General features: G+C 38.2%; 1 protein-coding gene across 3 annotated transcripts in view; it reads left to right on the top strand.

Moving 5' to 3' along the window:
• Positions 1–1,682: 1,682 nt before the first annotated feature.
• The window catches only part of Scaper (S-phase cyclin A associated protein in the ER), a 345,780-nt gene continuing 323,769 nt past the window's right edge, over positions 1,683–23,693 (top strand). Inside the window, exons 1-7 of one of the 3 annotated variants that reach the window (XM_029543010.1) lie at positions 1,683–1,750; positions 11,558–11,630; positions 12,423–12,580; positions 13,324–13,387; positions 16,687–16,804; positions 17,824–17,894; positions 21,573–21,767. In XM_029543010.1, coding sequence (XP_029398870.1) covers positions 13,382–13,387; positions 16,687–16,804; positions 17,824–17,894; positions 21,573–21,767 — 390 coding nt within the window. In that variant the 5' untranslated portion in view covers positions 1,683–1,750; positions 11,558–11,630; positions 12,423–12,580; positions 13,324–13,381. The remainder of the gene's footprint in view (positions 1,751–11,557; positions 11,631–12,422; positions 12,581–13,323; positions 13,388–16,686; positions 16,805–17,823; positions 17,895–21,572; positions 21,768–23,693) is intronic. The other 2 variants (XM_021206319.2, XM_029543011.1) reach the window with 2 other exon arrangements.

The following is a 23,693-nucleotide window of genomic DNA, read 5'->3' as shown; positions in this document are numbered from 1 at the left end:
GTAGAGCAAGCAATGAGCTGACAGGAAGTGAACACAGGGAAAAACTACAGAGAGCAAGAGGAAGTCAGGAGGACAGATAGCTGCACAGGCAATGGAAGGGAGGGACATCAAGTTGAGGGATATATGAGACAGCATGGAGAAGAATTGCCTTTTGGGATGTCAGCCTTAGAGCAGTTAGCTGGGTGCTTTCTCTGCCTCTCTTAGCCAGCAGGCTTTCACCCCAGAATCTTGCTCATGAGTCTTTATTGGTAAAATCTAACGTTTGAGATTTTGTTAAAAGCAACAAATCATTATCTTTTCTATTTGGTTTTGGGGAGAGTTGTTGACTGGTTTGTTGGGGTGATCACACTGTATTCCATGGCCTTGGTTTCTGGTAATACTGCCACAGAGACAAAGTCTTCAGTATTTGGGCCTTTGGGGAACATTAAAAATTCAAACTACTGCAGGTTGTGGGGATTTGCAGTAAAGAAATCCCTAGTGACTTTAGAAAAGAATAGGCAGAAACCAAACTGCAGTAAGTCCAGACCTGAAGAGGAACTGAAGTAGTAGAGATATCTTGTAAATTGCAAAGTGCAAAGGGCAGGCTATGAGGGGGAATGAAAACATGTTGAAGTGAGGGCTGGTGATTGGGAGATTCGAAGTGGAGATTGAAGTTGTTTAAATGCTCATGAGAATAAGAGAAGAGAGTGAACCAGAGAAACAAGACCCTGACTGCCATTTATGTTGCACAAATTCTTCCTATCTCCACTTACTTTGTTACCAATAGTGCTTATCATACAACTTACAATTTTTATTATTTGTGTTTCCTCCGAGCTCAAGAACAAACATTTCCTCCCTCCAGGATTTTTTTCGCGGGAGGACCTATTTTGTTCATTTATTGACTCTAAGCAAGCTAGTAGAGCTAACGTGGCAGGTCCTTCACAACTGTTTGTCAAACAAGTGAACAAATGGGTTTTCTAAGAATCCAAGAGGCTGGAGGACATAGAAGGAGCGTCTAATCCAGCGTGCCCCTGCTTCCACAACTCTTACCCTCTTAAGAGTGAGGCAGACTTCAGTGACCTGTTAGCTTCCCACCTGTTGTAAGAAGGGTGAGCCAATCTAGAATCCCAGAGACATCTGGACGAAAAGCAGCAGAAAATGCTCCCTTGATATTGTACTGTGATGGACATAGCTTCTTTTCCATTTAGTTCAGAACTGTGATTTAAATATCTACACATAATCATCTTGCGGTTATTGCTGTCTTTGAAATAGTTTAAGCCTATCTGTTATAGGTTTTTGTAGTTGGATCCTTCCAAGCCTTTAGGTGGAGACTAAGCTCCACTTGGCTAAGTCCCAGGTGCTTTCGTGAAAGATTATCACACACATTTCTTGAGTGGATCCACTAGGTCTTTAATCGGTGGGCTGTGGTGATAAGATAGGCCGGAAGAAAGCTGAATCCGAGAAAGGGACGGGTGTGGACAAAGCTGAGGTAGACCGTCAGTCCAAGAAAGAGAACAGCACTAAAGAAATAGACGTTCGTCGGCCCAGAGCAAACTCTTCCCTTTACTTTCTACTTGAGCGCCAGAAATGAGCCTAGCTGCGCCTGCGCGAACGGCCCAGGACAGCCTAGGGGGCGTGGCTGGGCTTCGGCTGGCATCACGTGGTGCGCCGGCCATCCGCCCCGCCCGGTCCTCCGCGGCCGCCCCGCCCCACCCCGCCCCTTTCCCGCCGGGACGCTGGGAGCCGCCCCAAAGTACGCTAAGCCGCCAGGGTAAGTGTCCGCGAGGGGCGCGCGTCGCCTCGACCCGGACGGGCCCAGGAGGGGCGCGGGCAACCTGTGTTGTGGGGCTGAGGGGACAAGATGGCGGCGGAAACCCTGCCACCTCCTCCCTCACCTGGGCGTGTGACCGGGGGAGGGGAGCCGCGAGGTCGACTGAGGAGGCCGGGCCAGGGTGGGGAGGGTCGAGCTGGCCCCGGGGCAGTGAGGGTCGTGGGACTGGGAGCTCAGGCCGGGCCGGGGTCGGGGTCGGAGCAGAAGGCTGTCTCTAGGGGGTAGCCGAGCCTTCTGGAATGTTCCTACTGCGGGCTGTGGGGTCCTCAGAAGCTGCGGCTTGCCTGCGTTCGGCAGTTAATCACTTTCAGCATCTTTCCCTCCAGGGCTTTACCACACTTTCCATGAACCCTGATTCAGGCTTTAGCTTTAGCAAGGAGGTGAAAAAAAATTTTTTTTTCTTCCCATTTTACAAATGTTTATTTGAGGCCCCAGGTATAAACCGAAGGCCTCCCTCACCTGAGAGCCTCCTACCTCAGTGTCCTTGCCTCTGTACTTTATTAGCACTTCCCCTCGTCTCAGATTTGCAGTCCTACACAAGGAAGCAGGTTAGAGTCAGTAGCTGACTCCAGAGAGTTTGGGGCTTGTTAGAAAGCAGCCAGAAAATTGCTCCCCAAGCAGCACCTGCTGCTGTCCCAAAGGCTCCCTCTGAGGAGAGGCTCCCTCTGAGGAGGTCTCACTAGCCCATGGGCTGCCTCCTGCTGCTGGTGGACTGTATTTCTCACGTGTGTCGGTTATTGTCTGTGGAATAGCAGTTTACTACAATCATCTTCCTGAACAGAAAATAATTCTCTACTACAATTTACAGATTTATTTTATCAACATCATATGGGAAAAGAGTGAGATAGAAGCTGTGGATGTTTATAAATAGGAAACTTGGGGCTCAAAGAGATTATTGCTTAACCTGATCACTTGCTGATTTAAGATAGATTAAATAAGCACATATCTAACCTACCCTGTCCTATGTTGGTGCTTTGTATTGTTTTTGTTTTTTTTTTTTTGTTTTTTCCTGTTAAGCATGACTTTCTGCAAAATGCTTGCAGATTGACTTACAACAAACACACCAAAATGACTTGAGAATGTCCATTGACATCCAAATATCTTTAATACAAGAGCCATTGTAAAATGTTATGTGGGAAATTATGTTGGTGGGAGAAAGTGTGATGTGGCATTTGTCCTTTGGTTTCCCTCATTTGGATACAATCCATGTCATAAAACTAGCAGAAATAATGTTTCTACAAAGAACTGCTTCTAGTTCATCATAAACCTTCCGCAAATGCCCCATCCTTCCTCTTTCTTCATTCCCTTGAGCTGCATTTGTAAAATTCTCTCTTGTTAGTCTGTTTAGGCTGCTATAACAAAATTATCTTAGACTGGAAAATGTATAAAAATAGTGATTGGTTTCTCACAGTTCTGGGGAAGTCTAAGATGAAGGTGGTAGCTGATTCTGTGTTTGGTGATAACCTGCTTCCTGATTATAGATGATACCTTCTGTACCCTCACATGAGGAGGGATGGGGGTTGTCCTTTAACCTCTTTTAAAAGGGCACCAATCCCATTTAGGAAGACCCTCACTCTTAATTACCTCCTAAAGTATTCACCTAATACTATCACTTTGGAAAGCAAGGGTTTCAGCATGAATTTTGAGGGGACATAAACATTGAGCACATAGCACTGTGATTAAATACCTGATGTGTTATGTCAAAACCAGGGTTGCTATATAAATGTTTTATAAATAATTTCGGTGGCTAGGTTCCCAAGGTGTTACTGTTTTACACACACTTTTTTTTTCCTTTTCCATTGTGCTCCATAGATTTAAGAATCAGTGAGGATTGACTTGATAGTGAACCTTTACTAATGCCTTCATGAGTGCTATGTAGGAATGATTTAAAGATAAGGGGATGGAGTTCAGATGTTTTCTTTTCATCCTCATCCCCCCCTCCCCCAACCCAAAGCACTTTAAAATTAGAAAAGCAGAAATCATTTTTGAATTAAGTGTAAATATACTTGAATCACTAGAAATGGATGGTGTCGGGGTTAGATTTCTCAGTAGGTAGAATGCAGTGTGAGCATAAGTTCCTGAGTTCAGCTCCTCAGCACTTGTGTAAAAGTCAAGCACATGGCAGCACATCTGTAATCCCAGTGCTGGAAGGCAGAGGTCGAAGGATCTCTGGGGGCTCCCTGGTCAGCAAGACTAGCTTAATTCACTGAGAGACCTTGTACCCACATTTCCCTACCAAAAGGTAGATGGACTGGAGAGGTGGCTCAGTGGGTAAAGTGATTGACTGGGGTTTGAGTCCCACAAGTCACTTAAAAGCCAGATGTAGCAGTATACATCTGTAACCCCAGTACTGGAGTGATGGTGGTTGTGGCAGAGACAGGTAGATCCCAGAGGGCTTGGTGACCAGCCAGTTGAGGTGAAACAGGGAGCTTCAGATTCAGTGAGAGACCTTGTCTTAAAAAACCAAACCAAACCAAACAAGATTGAGGAAGATACCCAGTGTCGACCTCTGGGCTTCACATTTGCACATGCATGCATACACATGTTATCCCTTCCTTTCAACACATGCAAACAATAAGTGATTGAAAATAAAAAGAAAATGAGAGAATAAACATCTCACATTAACTGTTGCCATCCACACACATGCATATCCACACACATATACATACTCCTACACACTGCTGTTATATGCTAGGTAATATAACAGACTTCTCTAATGGGACAATATAAGTATTGTGGAATTATCATTTCTGAAACTGTAGACATAAAAATTACAAGTGGCTGGAGCTGAAGAAATGGCTAAGAGGTTCGAGAGCACAATTTCCTTTTCCAGAGGACCCAGGTTCAATTCCCAGCAACCATATGATGAATGGTTCATTACCAGTCTAATGGGATCATTACCAGTTCTGGAGGAATCTAGCACCTCTTCTGGTCTTATGATTCTCTAGTCTTCTCTAGACATGCAAGTCATGCATAGACATACTTGTAAGCAAACATCCATGCACAAAGAATAATAAAATAAAAAAATTAAAAATTAAAAAGATCAAAAAATGGCTTGTTCAATAAAAATTAAATCAGTATAATTATTTTCATATTTTTTAGGTTTTTTTTCTGGGTGGTATATCTTTTTTTTTTTAAACAAGTATTTTTGGCTAAGTCCTAATATGGTGCTAGTTAGTTTTGCTTTGTTTTTTGTTTTGTTTTGCTTTATTGTAAGTTTGACTAATCATCTAGGAAGAGGGAACCTGAATTGAGAAAATAGAGAAGTCTGTGGGGCATTTTCTTAGTTGATGATTGATGTGAGATGGTCCAGCCCACTGTGGGTGTTGTCACCTTTGGGTAGGTGGTCCAAGGTTACTAAAAAGCATGTGAGCCAGCCAGGAACAAGCCAGTAAGTAGTGTTTGTGACTTCTGCTTCAGTTCCTGTGTCCAGGTTGAGACCTACCCTGATTTTCCTTCATGAGAGACTGTAAACTTTAAGCTGAAATACACTCCCCTCACTATTTGCTGTCTTATTACAGCAATAGAAAGCAAACTCTGACAAATTTAGACAGAAAAGATTTGTGGTTCAGTGCTGGAGCTGCCCTTAAAAAAATTCCATCTCTTATATGTTAATGGTTTTATTAATGTTGCAAAGTAGCTCCTTTTTTATTTGTATGTACTGGTATAGGAGGAGATAGGTGGGCCTCAGCTGCCATTCCCCAGGAGCTGGCCACTTTGTTTTTGAGACTGGGTTTTCCCTGGGATCTGGGCCTTGCTTACCTGGTTAGGCAGATTGGCTGGGCGGCAAGTCTCAGCAGTCCTCCTCTTCTGCTTCCCTGCTCCTGGGATTGCAATTAGAGGTAACCACACTTGTTGTTTTTTGTTTGTTTTGTTTTTTAATACTGAGAGTTGAAATCAGATACTCATGCTTGTGTGACAAGCACTTTACTGGTTGAGATATCTTCCCAGCTCCTGTTGCTGTTACTTTGAATCAGGTGTTTGTAGCACAGAGTGACCTTAATTTAAATAGTAGGCTCAATATATTTTGGAGGCATGCAGAAGTGGAGAATGAACTGCTATATATCAGTCTATTTGAGCAATTACACATGATTGATATTTTCCCATAAAAGCTGCTCACCTGTACATTTTATTTGTAAAGATTTTGGTATATTGGCCTGCTCTTAAATACAGTGTAGCAAACAAGAGATTGTGTTGCTATTTTTACTGGGTCATGCCTTATTGACAGGAAAAATCCTTTTTGGTTGATGTATTCATGGTGGTATATACTGAAGCAACTGAAAAACTCTTTAAACAGTAAGGAATTATAAAGTTTCAGTATTACTCTTAGAGATATTCATTTTTGCCCTAATACACTTAAGTTTGTACTAATCAAAATTGTGAAAAATTATTGATAGCTTTAGAATATATCTATAACAAGATTAAGTACCAAACTCAGGAAAATATTAATACTTTTAAAAAAGTACCCACTCATTCCTTTACTACCCCTAATTTTATGTTCTTTTTCTAATATTTGTTTTTAATGGCTCACTGACTCCAATTTGTGCTGCCTATAACTCCTGGGTGTGGGGCCATCCACTGGAGTGGGGTTTAGCTCCACTATTAAAGTAAACTGACTCTCCCTTCCCTAGAAGCCATTTAGTGATCACAGCTCCTCGGGAGTGGGAGCTCATGACACTTTTCATTCTGTGCTAGAATGTTGACTGGCTTTATGTTGTTTAGGTCAGATGCAGGCAACCACAACTGCTGTGTGTGCATGAGTGCAGTGCTCCTGTCATGTCCAGAAGACACTGTTTTGCTGCAGTCCTCCCTGACCTCTAACCCAGCCAAGTACTAACCTGTCGGTTTGCCATTTGAGACATAGCACAGTAATAAAATTATCTAATATGTAATCCATTGTATCTTACTGCTTCTGTTTAGCACATTTTAAAGAGTTGTTTATATCACAGCATGTACTAGCACTTCACTCCTTTTTATTTTTTTTTATTATTATTTTCTTTATTTACATTTCAAATGCTATCCCGAAAGTTTCCCATACCCCTCCCCCCACCTCTGTTCCCCTACCCACCCACTCCCACTACTTGGCCCAGGCCTTGCCTTGTGCTTTCACTCCTTTTTATGAGAACTAGCATTCTATTGTGTAGGAATCCCACATTTTACTTACATGTTGGACAATTCTTGGTCATCTGTAGGTTCATATTTTTAGTTTTTATGACATTGCTATTGTGGAATTCTGTATAAGTTTTGTGTGGTGTTGTGTTTTCATTCCATGTGAGTGAATATAGGAGTGGAATTGTTGGGTTGTATGGTAATTGTATGCTTAATTCACTGAGCAACTGCTAAATGCATGCTGTGGTAGGTTAGCTGTACCAGTTTACATTCCCACTTCAGTGTGGGGAAGGTTCCAATTTCTCGGTTTCCTTTGACACTCTAGTCCTGTTTTTTTGACTGTAGATACTTGGGTGATGTGAAGTGATACGTCATTGTGGTTTTGATTTGTTTTTCTAATGGCTAGTGATTTGAACATCTTTTCTTGAGCTTGTTAGTAATTTGAATATCTCTTTTGCAAAAATGAGGGCATGACCTAAATAGTGCTACTATTTTAATTTGAAATGTGTTTCACACTTTTGCTCTCTTTGAATTATTTTTTAAAATCCATGTCATTAAAGGGATTGCTTCCCAGAGTTCCTTGTAATCTTGAGATGCTCTGTTGTGAAGCACATATTATCTACTTGTGTTTATTAGTGCACACATTATAGTAGTTTTCTTTTGGTGCAAAGAACTATCTTGGATTTTCCTAGGAGAAAGAAAATTATGAATTTTTCTTTTAAGAAAAGGTTTTGCTATGTAGCCCAGGCTGCCCTCTTAGCATTCTTCTGCCCTATCATTGGGACTGATTTCAATGTGGAGATAGGGATGAAAATCTGTTAAGTACCAAATTGAACATTAGTGTTCAAGGCACAGTGATAAGGCTGGTAGGATTCAAGAGATTATGATTCCATTTAAGCCATTCTTACTCTGTTTTTTGAAAGTGTATCTAAATTTAATAATTACAGGTCTTTGGTTTCTGCAATTGTAGGATAGTTATTGTTCAGAAAATAAGGAAGCTATTGGTAAATATTCCCTCATAATCTGTGTATTATACAGTTACCAGGTTTTGAGTGGTGTGTTTTGTGTTAGGTTTTTCACACAAAGTTTCATTACTTTTGAAAACCTAATGGGGTATTTTACTCTCATTGTCTAATTGTGAAGTAGAAGTTCAAAGCAATTAGATAACTTTCCTAAAGGTTGTATTAATTTGTACACAGCAGCCTTGTGGTATGTGTGTGTCTGACTTTAGAGATCACATTCTTTTTATTATTTCCTGTGACTGACTGTTCTGTCTTTCAGTGGGTACCACAATCTTCTCTCTTTCCTTACAGCTAAGTTCATGGTCATAGCATTTTGTGTCGGCTTGCAAAGTGTGTGTACACTAAAGCTATCTTTATTGGGAAGGCTTGTAGAGTTCATAGCTTCATAGACTAGTTCTGGAATGACTGAAAAGAGATATTTATGCTTAACCAGTGAGCTGTACAGTGCTGTGTTATTTGTCGTAGAGTCTTTTGCGTGCCTACTCTACAGAACTCCAGTAGGGGAGAGGTCTTCAGATATTGATACTGACCCCCAGAGCCTTGAAATATGAGGGAATTGGGAGAAAGAAAGTCTGGTTTTCTGTAATATTTCAGAAACTATTAGGGGATCTATATGTCATCTGGTGGAAATTCTCACTCTAGTACACTATCACTTAACTTTGTAAAGATGTTATTTTATATTGTGGAAGGGAAGAAGTCCTGAGGGAATAATAACATATCTAAAATTACATAATTATGATAATGGTAAATAGTTAAATTGGAAGTCAGTCCCACAATATATACTCTTCCCTGATGTATGTGTTTACTTCAAAATATATGTATCTCCATATATAGTTTCCTGATAGATTTGTAATAGGGTTAGCTATTAATTTTTCTAATTGTGCCCTTACAAACATTCAGGTGTAATTCACCTAAGAAAAATGTAACCACTCTAAGTGAATAGTTCCTTTAACAGTGACAAATTTACAATAACTGTGAGCAACTACTCCATTTGTAAAACATTTGGTTTTTCCTGTAATTTTTGTTTTATATGTATGGGTGTTTTGCCTGAATTTAATGTCTGAATACCATGTACATTCATTCAGTGCCTACAGAAACCAGAGAAGGGCACTGGTTCCCTTGGAACTGGAGTTATAAATGGTTCTAAGCCTGTATATTGGTGCTGGCAATTGAACCTTGAATTTATTAATACCTGTTTTGTGGTTTAGCATATGATCTATCCTAGAAAATGTTCCATTTGTGATTAAAAATAGTGTGTACTCTACTGTTGAGTATAATATTCTAAATATGTTTGATAGGTTCATTTGAGCTGTAGTATTTTTTCCTTAATGATTGTATGTCCAGATGTTCTATCCTTTCTTTAAAGTAGGATATTGGGCTGGTGGGATGGCTCAGTAGGTAAAGCACCCTAGTACCCTCATGGTGGAAGGAGAGAATTGTTGTTGCATGCATGCATGTCTCCAGTAAATAAGTAAATGTAATCATTTTTTAAAATGTGGAATATTGAAGTCACTAGTATTAGTTCTCTGTAATTTTTCCTTCAATTGTATTAACATTTGTCCTGTTTTGTTAGTTACTCTGAGTTTGGGATAGATTTATGATCGTTATATTTTCTTGATGAATTGACTTTATTATCATTTCATGACATTTTGTGGAAGTTTTTGACTTAAAATCTGTTTTATCTGGCAAAATACCTATGCTTCCTTTAAGGATGTTGTTTACATGGAATATCTTTTTTAACCCTTTCACTTTTTCAGCCTATTTTCTTTCCTTTTAATTTTAATTTTATTTTTTACACTCCATATTCCATTCCTGCCCTCCCCCCATCAACCCCCATCAATTGCTCCACATCCCACACTTCCTTCCCACCCCACTCGACCTCTAAACTCCCTGGGGCCTCCAGTCTCTTGAGGGTTAGGTGCATCATCTCTGAATGAACACAGACCCAGAAGTCTCTACTATATGTGTGTTGGAGACCTCATATCAGCTAATGTATGCTGTCTGGTTGGTGGTCCAGTGTTTGAGAGATCTTGGGGGTCCAGATTAATTAAGACTTCTGGTCCTCCTACAGGATCACCCTTCTCCTCAGCTTATTTCAGCCTTCCCTAATTCAACAACAGGGGTCAGCTGCTTCTGTCCATTGGTTGGGTGCAAACATCTGCATCTGACTCTTTCAGCTGCTCCTTGAGTCTTTCAGAGGGCAGTCATGATAGGTCCCTTTTTGTGAGCGCTCCATAACCTCAGTGTTTGAGAGTGTTTGATTATGATTTTTTAAAAAATTGATTTAGCTATTCTTATCTTTTGATTGGGGAATATAATCCATTTACAGTAAATGATAAAGGCCCTTACTACTATAATTATGTTCTGATTTGTAGTTTTATCACCTTCAGATTCTTTCTTGATATTTTCCTTTGTGATTTTTTTTAAGTAATGATAAGTTTTGAATTTTTTTGTTTGTTTCTATTGTGTATCTACTATAGTTTTCTATTTGTGGTTACTATAGACTTACACAAAACATGCTGTAGTTATAGAGTGTTATAAAAATCTATAATGTTGCTACAAATTTAACTTCAATTCGCTTATGCCTCTAATTTCAGCATTCAGGGAGCCAGGGCAAGAGGATTACATATTAGAGGCTAGCTCTGGTAAAATAGCAAGACCTTTTAAGAAAGCAAAAAAAAAAAAAAAAAAAAAATCCAGGCTTGGTGTAGCATGTGTTTAATCCCATCAGTTGGGAGACAGAGGAAGTTCAATCTCTATGAGTTCTAGATCAGCTTGGCATATAGAGACCCTGTCTCAACCTTCCCTCCTCCTGTCCCCCCAAAACCCCACAAACAAACAGCAACAGTAAGGAAAATTAAAAAAAACTCACCAGGCAAAAACAATAAACACAAAAATAAAACTGCATTACCATTTATGTTAATGATGCCACAGATTACATCTTCCATATATTGTATATCTCTTAATAAATTGTTGGAGTTGTACGGGTTTTTTATTTGTTTCTTTGAGACAAAGTTTGCTCTATTGTCAAGACTGGTACTGAACTCCTGACCTCAAGTGATCCTTCTTTCTCAGTCTCCCGAGGATCTGGCATTACATGTGCCTCTCACTCAGCTTCTGTTATTTGTAATGTTTGTTTGTATTTTAGCTTTCTTGTTAGAGTTAAAAGTTACTTTATACCATCACTATGGTCGTTTTATTTTCCATGTGGTTATCACCCTTTCATTTCTTATAGGCTAATCTGGTGGTGATGAACTTCCACAGCCCTTGTTTGTTTGGGAGGATTGCAATTTGTAAATAGGGCTCATTGAGAGAGTCACAGTTGGCAAAGACAGAGAGGGACCCAGGCATAAACCTCTGAGGCTCATGTCCTAAGAAACATAAAGAGGCCAGTGTGGCTGGGATGGAATGGATACTGGGAAGGAGCTGTAAAGAATGGGAGAAAACTGGGATTGGGTAGGTGACTGTGAAGACTGTGTTTCACTGAGTGAGATGGAGTGGAGTTGTAGATTTGTGAACACAGTCAATACACTAAAAAAATACAGCAGTTTTCCCATGATCAAATCATGTACCGTGTCATACACATACTTAAAACTCATGTATAATGTTTTCACAGATCTGTGTTTCTGTACCACCGTGGATTTTGGGACATTGTGACCACCCTGAAAGATAACCTGTTCTCATTTAAGGTAACTTCCATTTGCTCTTTATTTCTCTTCCTTTTACCTACATGGGTTTAATTATTCTGGACATTTCATATAAATAAAATCGTATATGTGATCTTTTATAATTTTTCACAATGTACAATATTTTCAAAAGTTCATCTGTGATGAAACATGGGAACTTAATTCCCCTTTACAGCCAAATAATTTGTTATATTGTTTGCTTATATCACATTGTGTTTAATATTTAGCTGATAGGTATGTATGCCGTTTTGATTATTGGTTATTAATGCTATTATAAGCATTTGTGATTAAGTTGTGTGTGTGTGTGTGTGTGCACGCGAGCATATGTTTGCATTTGAGGTGTTGCTTTAAAAGTATATTTGTTACAGTGCAGGTACCTGAGTCCAGGGTCTCAAGCACACTAGGCAAGTACTCTCCCCTTTTGCCATACCCCCAGCCTGGAATAGATTTTAAAGGAGCATATTCACTTGATTGAGGCTAAATGACCTAGGTTCTTCAAATGTTTGGTTTTATTGCTACTTTCTTTTGTTCAGTGGTACCTGTTACAGTGTTAGGTGTACACACACATGCACATACACACAGACACAGAGTCTTGTTTCTCTGCTTTGCATTTTTTTTAGTGAAAATTTGACAACATTAAATAGATTTCTTGAAAAGTAAGGTCTGTTGTGTGTGGATACTTACATTAAAGATGATTAAAATATCCAGATAAAGGTTCAATTTATGGATTTTTTTTAAAGATTTATTTTTATTCTATTAATGAGTTTGACTACATGTTTATGTATGTACCATGAGTGTGCCTGATGTCCATGGAAGTCAGACAAGAGAGTTAGAGTTACTGGATCTGAAATTATGAATGGACCAGAACCTATGTCCTCTGGAAGAGCTACAAGTTCCCATAACAGTTGGACTATCTCTTCAGCCTCCATTTAATGGAAATTCTTGAGGAGAAGGTATACATTATTTTCTTTATTAAGTTGAGTGAGCATTATTTTAAAATGAAATAGAATAGAGAAGGCAAGATTGGATTTCTTACAATAGGCATAAATATTCATGACCTTTTTCTTTTAGTTAAACAGTATGAATTGGGTCAAGATATAAAATGTGGGACTAGAGAGCAGCTCAGCGTTAAGAATACCTGTTACTCCAGGTTTGATTCCTAGTAGCTACAGGGTGGTTTATAACCCCCTGTAATTCTAGTTTCAGGGGACTATGAAGCCTTCTTCTGGTCTTTACAACACATATGCTTTGCATAATCATCAGGCCCACTCTTATACACATTAAATAAAAAATAAATTTTCAACCAAGTATATAAAATGTGTATGTGTGTTTTGTGTTTAGAGTTATAATAAAAAGAAGCTTGATGTCTCTGGATTAGGATATACTATGCTTGTCCTGTAATTAGTATTGTTTCTTTACTATTTTGTTTTTATATTTTGGAGATTAAGGTACTATTCAGTGTGAAGTATTTAAAGCCTGTTGTATCTTATATATCCTAATAGACAAAAAGAATGTAGTTTTATTCAATTTTTTGTATTTAATGTAATGAGGAACTTGGAAGGTGAGAGATTTTTACCTTTTAATGGTTATATTATGATTTGATATTAAAGCTATGACTAAATATGTATACATATATATGTACATATATATATACACATATATATGAATGACTATGTAAAAAATTTTTTAATTGTAGGAATTATAACCCATGGGATTATGTGGTAAATGATCTTGCCTCGGAAGAGAATTAAAGAATGATGGTAAATATATCTATTTTATCATATTTATGTATTTGTTTGTTTATCTGTGTCCACATGTGCCATAGTGTGTTTGTGAGGAGATTAGAGAACAGGTTACGGGAGTTGATTCTCTTCTCTCATCACGTGGGTCATTGGGCTTGGCAGCAAGTGCTTTACCCACTGAGCTTGCTAGCCACTATGGTGGAGCTGTTTTTAAAACCATCTTTGGGTTCTCTTGCTTGTTGTTTGCTTCTCTTTTCCTACTCCCTGCCATCTGTTTGTCACCTTTAGCTCCAGTCTTACTGCTGTTTGAGGAACTGCTGTTGCCTTGGTCTGGTCTGACACCTGGGGACATGGGGTAGGAAAACAGATGAAAGCTATCTTTTTGGGCTGGTTTAATCCAGGATGGCCACTGATGTAGGGGTCCTAAGAACAGAAGCAAACATGTTCTCATCCCTTACACTTTTACTGCCCAGTATTTTCAGGCACTTCTATGCGGCTTAAACCATTCAATTGGAGGGCTTAGGAAGAGGAGGGAATGCAGTCTTGCCTAAGTCCCGCCTTCGGTAGATTTGAAGATGGGAGTAAGTCTCAGAAGTATGTAGACTGTGGACAGTGTTTTGAATATTTGATTTCTTAGAGTGTACCAGGCAGGATTTGAGTATAACTTAATGCTGATGTTTATTGCTTTTATTTGAAACATTAACTATTTGAACAAGACTGTAAAATCTCCATGTAGCACTAGGTGGCACACTTTAACTTTGAGTAAAAATGTTGTTGGCCTCTGAGCCTGAATAAGAATCCTGTTGAAGTAGACAGCTGTAAGGTAATAAAGTGTCTGAGATCACTGACTGCATTTCAAACCTCGGTGCTTATAGTAAGATGATTAAAAGATTGATGTTACTGACATGTTTATAAGAATTAAGTTGTTAGAAATGATCAGATTTTGAGTTTTTACTGAAAGGAGTCCATTCAGCATGTTACTGAAAACATATGTAATATAAACTAAATAGTGTTCCAGGCAAATACAAGATGAATAGTAATATTTTTTTACATGTTAAATATTAGAATAAAGAGTAAAAACAAAGTTTCAAGTTGGTGGCTTTTTCTCTGACTATGTCCTTCTGTATTAAGTATAAAAGAACTAAGTTGGTAATTCTGCTCTTCATAGGAGAAAGGAGCATTTCAGTTTGAAGTTTCAAGTTCAGTATTACTGCAGTCTTGGGACTGGGAGGTCATCTGCTTTGGTTCTTGAAAGCTCGTTTCTTTATGAGCACTCAAGTTAGAATATGCTGTAGGAATAGTGAACTTTATGCCCTGATGTCTATTCCTGTAAGATTTCCTACAGGAGAATAAGAGAATTATCCAAAAAAGCTGAAAGTAAAGCATCTATTCAAACTTGTTCATTGGCTTAGAGTTAATAGTGATACTTTTGTTTAAAACTGTGCTTAGATAACCTAAGTGATCGTGTTTTACAGGGTTATATCATTGGAGAACATGAGAGTAAGTGAATAAGAGAGCTGAGATTTGAAAATCTAGAGAGCATAGTATAACAAATTCCTTTGAAAGCTTCAAAAAGTTAGGTAGATGCCTCTGGGATTTTTAGGCTAAGGCCAGAAGAACGAGGGATGTAAATATAGACATTAAGTAGAAGGTTGAGAGTTCCGGAGGAAAGGTATGGATTAGTATATAAACAGAGTATTCAGATAGGTAGGATCTTTTTTTTTTTTTTTTTTAGTCGTTTGGATGTTTTAGTAGCAGTTAGTTCACTCATTTGTGTACTGAAACTATTTTTGTCACTCACTGATTTAGCAAGCATGTTTATTCCCTTTCCCTTGTGTAACACATTTTCTCTCTACAAGATTCTTCCCATGAGCATATAAACATGCTATCTTAAAAATCCCATTTTTTTTTCCTTTAAGGTCAAACTCCAAAAGATTTTAGCTTTAGTGTCTCATGTACATTCCCTATTCGTCGTTCTCTTTTGTTTCTTTTTGTTTCTTTTGTTGGGATTTTAATTGTTACTCCACCCAATAGACTTGTTATATGTTAGATATGGCCCTGGCATAGGTGCAGAGTGGCAGTTCTGCTGCTTGGTACAGCTGTTTCAACTCCAGACTGTAGTAGTTTTGGGTGTAATTTAAAGTTTTAATTTTAGGGGTTTTAAACCTGAAAACAGACTTGATATCTAATGAACCACATTGCAAATTTCAGGTTGCTTTTTGTGTGCATGTTGTGGAGGCCAGAATTTAACATTGGATGTCTTCTCTTTCTTTACATTGTTATTATGGTGAATGTTAGGAAATAAGCATGTTTGTAAATGTGTTGATGTGTGTGTGTGTGTGTGTGTGTGTGTGTGTGTGTGTGTGTGTGTGTAGGACAGAAGTCAGCATTGGTTGTCATGCTCTTGTTTTCCACCTTGTTTTTTGAGATAGTGTTTTTCACTGAACCTGAAGCTTGCCTGTTGGCCAGGAGCCCTTGGGATCTACCCATTTCTGCTTCCAGTGCTAGGGTTCTGCAGTATGTTGGCATACCTATTTTTGTTTTTGTTTTTATTTTTTCACCTGGGCTCTAGTGATCTAAATTGAGTTCCTCATATTTATAGATTTACCTTGCATGTTTATTCCCTTTACCCCATATAGCTGACAAATTTTCTCCATAGGATTCTTTCAGGGAACATAAAAAATATAATATGCTATTGTCTTTTAAAAATGGCTGCTCTTTCTTGGTGTTAGTAAACATTTATATACATGTTAGTATACATTTAGCTACCGCCCAAGCCTTTTCTTCTTTTAATTTAAGTGTATTATGTATTTATTTGTGTGTTTGCCCATGCACACGTGCATATAAGTGCCACAGCACTTTCGTGAACGTTAGATGACAACTATGGAAGTTGGTTCTACTAATTTCTTTTTCCTATATGGGTAATGGGGATTGTACTCATGTCTTCAGACTTGTTGCCCGGAGTATTTACCACTGAGCCATCACTTTGCCCCCACCTTATCTTTTGAGATAGATCTCTTACTAAACTTGGAACTTCCTATTTTGATCCAACTGGTTGGCTGGTCTCCCCTCTTCCTGTACTGGGATTGTTTTTGTGCTCCACCTCGCTCAGTTTTTACATGGATTTTGGAGACTTGAACTCATTTTTTTATGCTTGTGCATAAAAAAAATTATTCCAGTGAGTCATCTCCCAAACCCCTCAAATTAGATTTTAAGTATTTGCTTTCTGATTAAGTATGAAGAATGATGCTAAATATATGCTAAATGGTGATTGATACCTAATAGTCTCATAAATAGTCTTATTTTAATACATCTAGGCTTCCTTCCAGCGATCCAATAGTCATGACAAAGTGAGAAGAATTGTTGCTGAGGAGGGTCGTACCGCAAGAAACCTGATAGCTTGGAGTGTTCCACTAGAAAACAAAGATGATGATGGTATGCATTTTACAAGCTAGATTTTCCTTTAATGTAAATTGGGAGGACAGGTGGGTGCGCTGGTGCAAGTTCCAGTGGTATAGAAGATTGGAGGCAAGAGAATTAGCCTTAGGAGCTCAGGACTAGCATTGGCAATATAACAAGGCCCTATCTAAACAAAATGAAATAAAGCAAAATGTATAAGCATATATTTAGTTTGAGAAAGTAAGTAGATTTAAACTGAATGTTTACATTTTGAATTCTCCAGCAAATTGGCATTGTAAATAAAATTTATTTTGTATAAAAATTGTTTAAGAAGTGTTATTGTTCATTTGCTGTTTTAAGAAATAATGAAATTATTAAGCTGTTACTCTGGTAGTTGAAATGGTGATATTTATTAACTTTATAATTTTTTTCTGTGCTTATCATTTAGCCTTCTAATATAAAGAATGGTGCTCCATTTTCCCTTTCATTTTAGACATGTATTTATACATTTAAATTTGTGTAGATTCATGACTTCTTATTTAATGGACTATAATCTCTGACTCTAACTTGGTGCTCAGATTGTCTTAGGTTTAACTAGTGGAGATTCTTGGTGTCCCTGTTTCCTTCAGACATCCTTTTCTCTTTCTTTGAGACCAACCTTACATGATAGGATGTGTCAAGCTAACTAAGAATGCACTAGGCTATTGTTATATCTTAGTAGTAGAATGCTTGTGTTTAAAGTCTTGCTTAAAAAGAAAATTACATATGGGGCCGAAGCGTCCTATCTGAGAAATCTTTTGAATAAAGCATTCTCTGGTACTTGAGAACATAGATTTTAAAAAAACAAAATGAGATTTAAAAAAACCCTTCATTATTAGTTCATATTCATTGACAATGAATAAAATTATACTGTTCTGTAGTTTTCAGATAAAAATTATGTACGAGGGATACTTGAATGCATTGTATTGTTTAGTTGTATGTTATATATTACCTAAAGTTTAGTTACATGTTATCTCTTTTCATTTATATGTCTATTTACTTTTTATGTCTTGAAGGAAAACCTAAATGTCAAACTGGTGGAAAATCTAAGAGAACAATTCAAGGCACTCATAAAACCACTAAACAGGTGCAGCATATATATATATTTGTTTTACTAATTTGTTTTATTTCATTTCCTGAGAATAATATCCATTATACAAATTTAAATTTCAGGATTTGAATATTGTATATCTTACTTATATAAAAATTTAGGGTAGCATTTTTAAATTTAAAGCTATGGATTCTGTATTCACTATATGCCTCATCCTAATTGATTACCATGTACTAAGAATTAATATATCAGTATTACTGAGATGTCTTGTCTTAAAAGGAATAAGGTAAATAGTAGAGAGAAAGGCACCTGTGCTCCTCCTTTGGCCTCTATCTGTGTATACATAGGAACAAACACGTGGACAGATGTGTGTAACCTCCAACAATGTCAGCAACAAGAAAGTGATGTTACTGTATAAAGAGAAACAAGCTCAAGAGAGGCTGCATAACAGTCCAGCAAACAATAGCAAGCCAGTGTTTGAGCCCATAGTGCCATATTTTCAGTTTATAATCTCAGCCTCTCTGCCATCCGTTTCATATTTAAGTGCTGCGCGCCCCCAACCTCTGTCCCGTAGAGGTGGGGCAAAGAGGACACTTAAGCCAAGGCAGGTTTGAGCAGCTTCCACAGCTTCCCGCTGCAGCTTCCTTTATTCTCTCTACAGCTCACCCCAGCTCTCTACAGTAGTTCAGCTTCTTCCTCTCTGCTTCTCAGCTTTTCCTCAGCTTCTTCTCAGCTTCTCTGCTTCTCTCTCTCTTTATTCTGGGATTGCCCAATTTATCCCCTTCCACCCTCTGCACGTCTCTCATCGCTCATCATCCAATCAGCATTCAGCACGTTCTATATGTTGATAGGCCAGTGACTCAATATCAAGCTGAATAAGTCAGGCGGGCAGCACATAATCACTCAGGTGAGCACAATCAGGTTTTTGGTAATCAAGCAGGAAATCATGGGGCTTGACAGAGAACCAGGGTGCTGTCTTGGCTCACAAGGCCGCAGCCATGGCCACACCCACTTCCCACATTTAAGGATTTGAGAACATAGATTTTAAAAAAACAAAATGAGATTTAAAAAAACCCTTCATTATTAGTTCATATTCATTGACAATGAATAAAATTATACTGTTCTGTAGTTTTCAGATAAAAATTATGTATGAGGGATACTTGAATGCATTGTATTGTTTAATTGTATGTTATATATTATGATATTCTTTCTTTAAGTAATGATGCTTTTAGTTTGTAGAAGTCACAATATAGTAAGTCTAAAAGTTTCCAAATTGAGTCACTAAAGCTGTATAGAATCCAGCCTTACATCTTATTTTAAAAATGATCAGGATAATTATAATTCGTTTTTCTATTGCCTTTTCTTTTTATACTTGTTATTTTAAGTTGATATTATTAGATATGTTTATATAAAACAAAAACTTAGTTTAAGAAAAATGGAGTTTAAATCATGCTATCATTGTGAGTTCACAAAGAGGCAACCTTACAGAAGCATCAATGACATTTCTTCTAGATATGAATAAAGAATATTTAAAAAATAAGATAAATACTTACAGATAGAAAGGAAACAAAACTTTCTGTTTAAAAGTAAGTGGAGTTGAGGACACAAGTAAAAAGTCAAAGCATCTAGAAGGCGAGTTCCAGAGACAAAGAAGCTGGATGCCATTTGTGGTGAGAAACAAATTTATTTTCTGATTCAAAAACTTAGGCCTGAACTCCAGGACTGTGCATTATTAGACAGAAAAAGGTAAGTCGGATAAGATCCTCAGTTGGGGGGTGTAGCTGACTACAGCTGCTGCTAACATCAGTGGAGACTGTTTTCAGGAGTCACCCTCTGAAGACTCAGTGTGCCATTCTCCTTAGGGAAAGAGCTGTAAGTTCTGGTACAAGATCCCAGGAAGTAGATCTATAGTGTGCTAGATTGATGATATCTAGAGGTGAGCAAAGTTAGAAAATGAAAGATATGAAACTCAAAGTAAGTTTGCCAAATAAAATATCAAAACATATGAAGAAAATGCTATAAAATAAATCAATATTTTATACAAATGAGATGTACTACTGCTCAGGTAATGAAAAGTAAAAGATAAGTTATTCTAAAAGGAGTTTTCAAATAAATGAGTTTAAGGTTCTGAAGGGAAAGAGTGACTATACAGGAAATTTGATAAGTTATGAAGTAAAGTTACCTATTTATTTCAAACACTTATAGATATGTCAGTGAAAATTTGGAAAACCACAACTACTAAAATAAATGGCATATTGGAAGGATATTAGTGAAGGAACTTATGAACTGGAGGGCTCTCTGAGGATGATTTAGAGTAGGAGAGGACTGAAGACATGGGGGCGGGGGTGAAGAAAACCTGAGATGGAATTTCTAGTACATGTCTTCTCAGGCTTCCAAAGGAGAAGACAAATGGCGCATTGAGAGTGGTTTTCACCTGTATGTTCTAAGGGGCTTGAGAACATAAACTGGAGCTGAGCAGCTTAAGTAAAAGTAGATTTATACCTAGATCTGTGTCACAGGGACTTCAGAACATCAGGATAAAAGAAAATCTTTTTTTTTTTTTTTTGGTTTTTCGAGACAGGGTTTCTCTGTATAGTCCTGGCCGTTCTGGAACTCACTTTGTAGACCAGGCTGGCCTCGAACTCAGAAATCCACCTGTCTCTGCCTCCCAAGTGCTGGGATTAAAGGTGTGCGCCACCACCGCCCGGCTCTTTTTTTTTTTTTTTTTAAAGATTTATTTATTTATTTATAATATGTAAGTACACTGTAGCTGTCTTCAGACACTCCAGAAGAGGGCGTCAGATCTCGTTACAGATGTTTGTGAGACACCATGTGGTTGCTGGGATTTGAACTCAGGACCTTCAGAAGAGCAGTCGGGTGCTCTTAACCACTGAGCCATCTCACCAGCCCTAAAAGAAAATCTTAAAACTTACCAAAAGTAACACCAGAGGATTACAGGTTACTAGCAGTCTTTGTATCCACAAAAAGACACTGGAGCAGTATCTAAGAGTTATAAGGTCAGCAAACCCACAGAACTCTTATGCTGAAGTGCTCTGCTTAGTCAGATAGTCCATTACAGAAATGAATTAAAGTCAGTTTCAGATATACAAAGATTAAGTGTTAACCATTGTTTTAGTCTGTCTTGTGATACTATAACAAATTTCCACAAAATGAATAATTTAAAAGCAATAGCCATTTTATTTATTTTTAAGTTCTGGAGGCTGAGAAATCACCTCTTTTTGCCTGGCAAAAAGTATCATGGCAATTATCATAGGAATAGTGTCCTCACAAAAAGAGATCACTGGGTGGCTGAGACGACTCAGTGGGTAAAATGCTTGATGACAAGCCTGACAGTTGACTTTGATCTTGGAAACCCACATGACAGAAGGAGAAAGCTGACTCCCACCAGTTGTCCTCTGCCTTGACACTTGCACTGTGGCATGTGTGCACGTAAGTGCATACACATGGACTCTTCTTTTAACTGCCATGAACTTCTCAGCTAAGGGTGGGAATTGGGGACTTCCTTCCCCCTCCATGCTGGAGTTTTTAGTAGAAAAACCTGCCTCATTTAGGGCAGACATTTATTTGATGAATTCAAGTGTGGTATAAGCTGAAAAGAGTGTCTTAAAAATTCATATTGAAAGATTGCTTTATAGAAATAATAAAGCTAGAAGCCTTTTACTTGCCTTTTTAATGGTTCATTTATTTCATCAGAATACTGCAGTAGAATGTAAATTAACATCCACAACTGGAGAGAAGCATTTTGATAAAAGTCCTACAAAAACAAGGCACCCACGAAAAATTGACCTAAGAGCTCGCTACTGGGCGTTTCTTTTTGACAATCTTCGCCGGGCAGTGGATGAAATCTATGTGACTTGTGAATCAGATCAGAGTGTGGTGGAGTGTAAGGTAAGGTGTGCGTTGCAGCTTGTCATTCATCTAAAGTCATATGCTTTAGAAAGGTTCCTATATCTGATTCACTTACTTCATTTTTTTTGAGTTTTAATTATGTAATTTTTATTTCATTACCTATAATGAGAATTGTTCTTTTAACCCCTGCTCCAAGATTGGCATATGCTTGAGGCTTTCTTGATTTTTAGATTTTTTAAATTTTTAATTTTTTTTTCATTTGATATAATATATGTCTTCTCATTTTCTGTGAAACATTTAGTAGAAAACTGTCTTAACTCATAGTCCTAGGGAAGGAATCATACATGCATGGGTGCACACACAGGATTTCAAAAGTTCTATCTGCATTTTCTTTGGCTACTATTGTTAGTTAGAGATTTTCATTTGGGAATTGCTCCCTTTCTGCTGAAATAATTAGGACACTCCTAATTTATTCTTGTTAGAGAAAAGAAATTGATAGCTAACAGACAATTCTGGATTGGGAATGGAATATCACTGAAAGGTGTGTTTTCTGATTTTTAGATAATCTTGTGTTTTGTAAGAATTTTAAACAGAGTCTTGTACTGGAAACTCACTGAACAGCCTGGTCTTTTAGTAAATACAAGCTATATACTATGTTAATTTTATTTAGTAAAATCTTAAGAAAGTCAATGGTACATTTTCATAGAATTTATTAAAGAGGTGATAGAATTTATATTTTTTAAGTAACCATGATTTTAATGGTGACCATGGTTCATTATTTAGCCTTTGCAATACATGAAGAGTCAAAGAAAAGTTACAGGTTGAAACAGTGTTTGTGTTTCCTCTTTAATTGGAAATAGTCAAGGTACGTTTTATACTAGCTTCAAAATATGGTTCATCAGAATTACATTTGAAAATTAACAATAATTAGAATTATTCAAATATGTAGTATGGTGATTACAATGAACTTTTTTCTCATCATTTAAAACCTTTTTGTTTTAAGTATTTAATTTTTAAAAGTTAAGTTTAGTCTATGTGTATGTGCCATGACACGTGTGGAAGTCAGAGGACAGCTTGTGGAAGTTGATTCTCTCTTTTTATTGTATAGGTCTTGGGGATCAATCTAAGGTTGTTAGGAGATATAGCAAGTACCTTAATTTGCTCACTCATCTTACTGTCCCAAGAAAAATATTTTTAATTAAAGTCAAAGTAGTCAGCATATTGTGGTAGAAAACATTACTGTATTTGGTTTTGGGTTCAGCTTCTTCTACAAAGTGAGTTTGTGAGCCTAAAAGTGAGTGTGTGGGCTCCAGTGCACTGCCAGGGAGAGGGCAGCCTGCAGAAGCAACACAGCTTCTGGGAAAGATCCCTTTTCTGGCTCCAGTCATCCAGCACCTTTCCTGCCTAAGGAGAGGTGTCTGCCCAGGAGCAATCTCCTGGCCTGAACCAGTAGGAGGGCCATCTTTGCTCCAGTGCACTATCAGGGAGAGGGCGGCCTGCAAAAGCGACACAGCTTCTGGGAAAGATCCTGTTTCTGGCTCCAGTAATCCTGTGCCTTTCCTGCCTGAGGAGGGGTGTCCGCCCCAGAGGAGTCTCAAGGCCTGAGCTGGCAGGAGAGCCATCTTTGCTCCGATTCGCTTAAGCTCCAGTCTGCACTGGGGAGACTGTGGACCACAGAAGCTATACAGCTTCGGGACAGACAGAAGCAACCTAACTTCTGGGACAGACCCTGTTTTGGGCTCCAGAAATTTGGGCACCTTCCTCGCCAGAAGGAGGTGAGGGCTCTGTCTGCCAGAGCAGGTGAGAGAGTCATACTGTGTCCAGGGTCCCTCAGTGGCTAGTCTGTGCAGGTGAGTGAATAAACTGCAGAGGTAACACATCTTATGGGACAGGCCCCATTTTGGGCCTACATCGTCAGCAAGGAGGCAGATCTGAACGCCAGGCCTCTGTGCACCTTCCCTGCTA

Source organism: Mus pahari, chromosome 10 (assembly GCF_900095145.1).
Source record: "Mus pahari chromosome 10, PAHARI_EIJ_v1.1, whole genome shotgun sequence".
In the NCBI taxonomy this organism is placed as follows: Eukaryota; Metazoa; Chordata; class Mammalia; order Rodentia; family Muridae; genus Mus; species Mus pahari.
The sequence above is the reverse complement of the archived record's forward strand: the minus strand, read 5'-3'. Positions and strand labels throughout refer to the sequence as shown.